This window comes from Diadema antillarum, unplaced genomic scaffold (assembly GCF_040938485.1).
Source record: "Diadema antillarum isolate AM-2024a unplaced genomic scaffold, OU_Dant_1.0 seq00002820_RagTag, whole genome shotgun sequence".
Lineage (NCBI taxonomy): Eukaryota > Metazoa > Echinodermata > Echinoidea > Diadematoida > Diadematidae > Diadema > Diadema antillarum.
This window is the reverse complement of record NW_027273416.1, coordinates 1-7,293: the sequence shown is the minus strand read 5'-3', so window position 1 is coordinate 7,293 and position 7,293 is coordinate 1. Positions and strand designations below refer to the sequence as shown.

Below are 7,293 nucleotides of genomic sequence, written 5' to 3'. Positions count from 1 at the left end.
CTAATTGCATTTGAATCTAAGTTGAGGAACCTGATGGTCATCATTGACTCCTGTTTTGATTCATAAAGAAATAATAATTGTAGTACAAGTGTATATCATTGCGATTATTCCACTCGTTCACAATCGTATCACTATAACGTTAGACATTCTTCAGTCAGCATGACTAGAATTGCATCGACTATCATTCCATACAACTTCTGTTCCGCATGAATATTACAAATAAAACAGACTGGATGATATGATACCCCTACTGGAAAGAACCCATCAGTGTCCCATAGTGCGTACATAATTATAGTCAATTATGTGAAAACGCTCTAATTTAACGGGGTGAAGATGATTTCACACTGTGGTGTGGTTTTCACAGTGTGTTCACATAGTAATGCTTTGTTCCACACTGTGAATTGATGACTCACATTGTGTTCAAACCGTTAAAACGCTCGAATTTAAAAGGATGAAGAGATTTCACACTGTGTTCACAATGTGTTTGCACTGTGTTCACACTGTCTTCACACTGTGGTTCTCACATTGTGGGACACTGTGTTCTTTCCAGCAAGGAAGCCAACATTGAAATATACAGGCCAGTTATAAATACTATCGAAAACGAAGTCACGGGCGCAGAACAAAAAAACGCTTGTCTCTCCCTATCACATATCAAGTACGACTTACAAAAATGTAGCCATCGAAAGCACAAACGTACCAGTTCCAACCAAAAGATGACCTCTGCCACCATCAAGAATACCCCAGATGGTCACGTCCGGTTCTCGGCGATGACCGGCCGGACAGGCGTATGGTGCCGTCGAGGCGAATTCGTTCCAATCAAAAGGCGCTCTGATCTCAAACGTAGCCTCCGGAAGTACTAGTGTGGCACTCTCATAGATCACTGGTTGCCATGTCGTTTTGTGACGTTTGTAGGGCCACACCTACAAAAAAAAAAAAATCGCAATCAGCGGTACCCAACAGACTCCAAGAAAATTTACAAAAACAGATTACGTAAACTAGGACATGGTTAAAGAAATATTACTGAAAAAATCAAAAAAGTAAAATTGTGCCCAGTGGAAAAGCTAAAAAAGCAATATTTTGGGAACATCAAGGTGATAACTTGCAAGGTTCATGATAACCTAAATATGTACTGCTTCCTCTGACAAAAACATGGTATGATGAGTCTTAGACTAAAGTAGGCCTTCATGAGATTTGATGCACATTGCTATGACTGGTGTTCTTGATTCTGGATCAACTACATCCATTCCCCAAATCCCTTCTCATCACTTCCCTATTTCTAACCAGGGGCACGTTTCATAGAGGTTAAGCGTAAGTTGTTAAGCGTAAGAGGTTAAGCGTAATCGCAAATTGCGATCCATAAACAAAAAGTTATTGCGATTGATCCCGAGTAGCGGTTAATCTTCTGAAAGTTACACTTGATATTTCTTGAAATCAAGCGCAAGTGTCTTTATGACACAGAGCTTACGCTCAATATTGAACTTCCGCTCGTTTTTTCCGAGTTACGCTCAATAAATCGAGAGTAAGATCAATTGCAACTCATTATGAAACAGGCCCCTGGTGTTCTTGATTCTGGATCCTCCCCATCCACTCCGCAAACTCCTTCTTACCACTTCCCTATTTCTAAACCAGTGGCGGATCCAAGTGGGGCGCATCGGGCGCGTCCCCCCCCCCCTTTATTTTTTTTTTTTATTTTTTAGCAAAAGAAATTAAAAGAAAAAATGGAGGGGATGTGCGCCCCCCCCCCTTTAATTTTGTAAAGGCGCCCCTACCATGTCTACGGAATTGCTGGATCCGCCCCTGTGAACTGACAGCCCTTCCACTCAGAATTGGAATATTATATGGCATATTATTACAACGATGCTCACATCTGTTATGTTAAGTGTCTGGGTGGGGCCCACGTGAATGTAACCGGTTTCGTCACCATCAATGTTGCCGACTTTCACCACAGTTTCATTGCCAAAGATGGCGAGGTGGGCGCTGCCGTTGATTCTGATTGCCGTAAGGTCGTGAAAGCCTTCATCAAGCCATGCCACGCCACCTGATAATACATACCGACAACGCACACCATCAATAAGACATTTAAACTCACTAGAGATTAATCATCTCAACAGAATGCTGTAAAATTTATGGTTGCGGATCAGAATTTAATAGGCAGATAGGAATTGGATTCTTACTCTCGAATTTCAAATATATGAACTTAAGGTCTTTCTTAGATGATAATTAGATTAGATAGATTAGATAAAACTGGGTATCATGCCGGACTTGTATGTCTTTTCCAACAAATGCGTTCATTCAGAAAGGTCGTCTTGTATTGAAGTTGCGGACGGGTAGTTACCCGGTAAAATACATCTTGCTTTCATGCTTGCACAAAGACTTCGAATGAATAATGTGGCCGTTTTGAGACTTTGCTTTAAAGCAGCAATACAAGTATGTAAGGAAATTTCTAATGAATTAAAACAATCTTTGACTGAGTTTGAGAATAACTCGTAGCTTTGATCAGCGAGTATACGTAATTGCTTTAAGCATTTACCCTAGGATTACAGTCATAAATCTCATGCTTGGTTTAATGATAATAATACAATGTGACGTCAAAAAAAAGGACTCAACTGTAATGAATGTACACCATCAAGGTTAAACTTATTTTTTTTCCGATGCAGCAAAGAAATGTCAAATATAAATCATTAGATGCTATGTTGCATCGTGAAAAATATCGAGGGTAAACATGGTAAAGGATCTAGTAACATTGATCATGTCAACTCATCGCAAACTGTCTTTAACATACAGACAATAATGAAACGTACAGAAAGGAATATTCCTGCTCCAATTCCCGCTAAACGAGCGGCGATTACTACCTCCGCCAAAAAAGGAGGTTAAGTGATCATGGGCGTTGGTTTGTCTGTTTGCAAAATAACTCAAAAAAAGTTGTTTACGGATTAAAGTGAAACTTGCATGAATAGTCGATTTGGCACAAGAAAGACCTCATTCAATTTTGGAAGTGATCCATGCATTCATATGGATTGATTTTTCATTTTTTGACATCTATGGTCAACGAACTTGGGTTTCAAGCCGATCTTTGCGTGCATTGACGTAAACAATGCTGATATATATATATATATATATATATATATTATATATATATATATATAGTATATATATAGTATATATATATATAATATATATATATATAATATATATATATATAATATATATATATATATATATATTATATATATATATATATATATATATATATATGTTGATAAGGTAGTCCACGTGTTGGCAAGATAAAAAGATAAGTAACAAAGCTGCAACAAAGTTCATGCTGTATTCACCAACGGTTTATTTCTTCACACAAATTTTCGAGCGTCTCGCCGCCCTTTCTCAAGTATCAACACTTGAGAAAGGGCGGCGAGACGCTCGAAAATTTGTGTGAAGAAATAAACCGTTGGTGAATACAGCATGAACTTTGTTGCAGCTTTGTTACTTATCTTTATATATATATATATATAATATATATATATATATATATATTGAAATTGGATGCGTGTAAGGGTGAAATTGATATGAGTTGCTGACTTGGCGGAGGTCTGTGCTCTCCGAGTGCTTTTCTTGTTATTTTGTTTTCACTTCTGCCAAGGCGTTCCTTGCGCCTTTGCAAAAGTAAAAAGAGAAACTCACTTGAAAGAGTGAAATCACTGTAACTCGCTGCTGTTGCTCTGTCATCTGAGGAGTGTGGCATGTCAACCTGTCAGGGTCATACAAAAGAAAAAACAAATCGTATCACAATCATTTTCAAAGGATATAGAGGTGCAACCTCCTGACTTCTAAGCAGCACGATGTTAGCATGAAATTGAGACCGAACTGGTAATACAAAAATAAATCTCTCTTTGTGTAAAAATACAATATTGACACATTTACTTCATCTAGGTAATTTAAAAGAGCTTCAAGAAATAAATTGTTCTTTTCGATTGTTTACTTTCGAAATAAAAACTGACGTTAACAGAACAAGTCGGGTGTATGCGTATTTTCTTATTTCATGAAGTTTAATGTAAGAGAATAATCATCTTGAACGTACTATGCTTTGTTTTCTTCTCATAAGGGCTATGTAATAGTGACAACCAATGATAGTCAATGATTCTGTGTCCAGATGTTTCAATTATCTTGGTGACGAAACAGTGAATCCCATAGACATGATCTTGTGGAGGTCCACGCACTTTCGATTCCCTAATCAAAATGTAATGCGCTATTGCATTGTGTTATACACATTACAAGAAGTCAAGGTGTGTTGAAAGGAAATTCATATACTATGTCAAACCTTTCATCACGTGGCCATTGATAGTAGCCTTCAAACTTACCACGGGTTTCCTGCACTTGTTATCAACACGGACAAGTCGGATGGAAGGTGAGGAGCTCTCTATGTAGGTCAAACCTGGGCCTCCGACATGTGCACCATCTCCACCTGGTGGCAAAGGATCATGGAAAAGGTTATGCATTTATGCATACATGTGTGTGTGTGTGTATGTGTGTGTATGTGTGTGTGTATTGGTATGTGTATGTGTATGTGTATGTGTATGTGTATATGCGTTTTTGTCTTATCCTCCAAAGTGTCGTTACAATGCACTTTGAGAATAAGTTTACAAGTGTGTAAAACACACATTCATTAATTGGTGTTAGAAGTACAATGTATCTGGTAATTTTCTTGACTATCAAAGGATTGTGGCGTAAGTCAAATGAAATTTTCTCTTATATCGTCCTTTTAAGCTCAAACTGATAAGGCATCTGCTATATCTGTCTTGTCGTGGTAAAAAGAGAAAATGCTTCAATATGTAAATGACGCATAACGCTGCCATGGTTTTACAAGTGCTGGATGATGTGGTATCATATACACTGTTTCATTTTTGTGTGTTCTTGTAAATTGCCCCTGCATAACGTTGTGAATGTTGTCATATACATACATGTATGGGGAAAAGACTTCTGTGTGAATGTGTGTATGTGCTAACGAATTGTGCTGCATTCAGTGGACAAATCTTGTTAACAAACGGATAATTATTAAAACCGCAAAGTTACCACCTTGTCTCTGCTATCGTCACTAGCAGCAATTACACCGACAGTTTTAGGTCCTCCCTATGTCATAACATGGATGATATGTTTAACTTGGCCGAGAGAGACATGCCTTACCTGCTGCCCCAAAGTTCGAATCATCGAAAGATATCGTCTGTGCTTGAACGAAGACACGCCCTCCGGCACCTCCCCCACCCTGTCCTTGGCCACTCCCACCATCAGCATACACACGCCCACTTCCTTGGAAAATGTCACATGACACCCAAACGGCTCCACCACTGCCTCCTCCGGCATGAAGACCCTGGATATTAAATCAATGAATTCAATAAGCAAACGAACACACATGCACTGTGGCGTCTGTGCTATAACTAGTTAATGGCTACTGCGCTTTCATGTGTCGATTGTTTATGTCGTTGCTTTGATGTTAATTTCATGTACGTCAGTCCTATTTTAATGCGCATTGTACCACTGGCAAGATAGTAACGGGTGTGGTTCTAAAGAAGAAGAAAATAAAACAGCAACAGACAAACTGTAAATCAGCGGAAAGGTGCAGGAGAGAACCATTTACTTGCCTTGGCGGCCTGACCATTGGCCCTGACTTGACCGTAGATGGTCACAGCTCCTTTGACCATGGCATGCATGAAACCGCCACCCCTCCCTCCTGAGCCATCGGTGGTCCCGCTACCACCACCACTACCCAAGGTACCCCGGGTATACAGGCTTCCATAGGGCATTCCAGCTTGGGTAGCATCCGCTCCACCTCCATGGCCGCCTCTACCACCATGACTGGCCCCCGAGGCTCCGGAGGAGCTCATTGCTCCCGCACCTGTTCAGTCCAAAATATGTAAACAGCAAGTTACACAATCGCCAAATACAAAGCCAAGGACATTATCTATGATCTTCATTAATCAACTCACATTTCACCAATTCAGCCTTAACACCTAGCTGTATCTTGCTTATGAGCTAAATTCCTAGAAATACTATCTTCTGAGAAAACAATTCGACATTGTTTTGAAACTGTTTGACATTGTTTTAAAACAATGTCAAACATTTGCTAATGACAAATAGGGCATGGACACAAAGTGTACATACATAATCAGAAATAAATTGTTTCGCTCGCGCGCACGTGTGTGTGTGTCTGTGCGTGCGTGTGTGTTTGTGTGTTCGGTGTGTGTGTGTGTGCTTCATTAGCATTAACATGCATGCACTTACCTGGACCATTATCGGACAAATGACCACCTTCACTGACCGATATGACTGCCTCTGGCCCTAAGGACAGACTATCCGCTTTGATGCTCAGAGCGGGGCTGAAAAATTGACCATCAACTTCAAGAGACCCCGTTGATATATTCGACGAAGCGTCCTCTAATGGAATGCCTGTAATTGTGAATGCATACATTGTTCACTAAAGACATGTACGAGAGCATAATAAATGAACAAGATCTCAAAAGCACAAAGGGAAAGGAGAATGCAAAAGCCTAACCATCTTTATTCGTGTCCGTTTACTACCAGTGGAGTACTTCACGCATCGCAGAAAAACATTACAACAAACATTAATTCGTTGATAAGTCCTGGAAGGTAGTCAAGTATATTACATTATAAAATACACTATTGTTTTCGTTTCCACCTGATACTCAAAAGAGAACTAACAAGAACTCGTCTATGTACATGGTTGCAAATAATATAAAACTCTGGTACTGGTACGAAGATGCAACTCACCTCGATCTTGAAACTGAACAACTCCATCATCGTCAATCTGAAAGGAACTTGAAAGATGAAAATCAGCTCGTCCTATCACAGTCAAGGCACCGTTAGTTGCTAGACGGTCAAGCGCAACATCAAAGGATGATGACCAAATTGGCCAGCTGTCCGCTGTTGATGACAATATTACTCCCACGATATGCCTCCAGATATGAGTCATTGAGCAAACCAACCAGGGTTAGCGCGTTGCTACACTCGACATGGCCAGACACATCCATCTGGTGGATGAGGTACACATCCTCAGCAGTAAAAGTGAACGATCCATTGACGCTGACGGTGTTGATGCCATCCGACCCGATATCGAGGTTTTCAGCATTGAAAGGTACCCTCTACAAGGAGGCTCTCCACGTCCAGAGAATTATCTTTGGCAAGGTATCACTCCGTTTGGAAGCCAGTGTTAGGATCCCATCCGGTCCAATCTTGAGCTTCTGGATGACATCCTCACCGGATATGGCACAAACGAGACAGGTT

General features: G+C 40.1%; 1 protein-coding gene across 1 annotated transcript; it reads right to left on the bottom strand.

The window, feature by feature from the left end:
* Window positions 1–697: 697 nt before the first annotated feature.
* On the bottom strand, window positions 698–7,132 carry LOC139715115 (uncharacterized; the record flags this gene model as incomplete). Its single annotated transcript, XM_071626729.1, has 8 exons — window positions 6,781–7,132; window positions 6,274–6,438; window positions 5,634–5,887; window positions 5,179–5,362; window positions 4,356–4,459; window positions 3,679–3,745; window positions 1,866–2,038; window positions 698–920 (listed from the first exon to the last, which is right to left on the bottom strand). Coding segments are annotated over exons 1-8 (1,372 nt in total), but the record flags the coding sequence as incomplete, so codon positions are not given.
* Window positions 7,133–7,293: the final 161 nt, after the last annotated feature.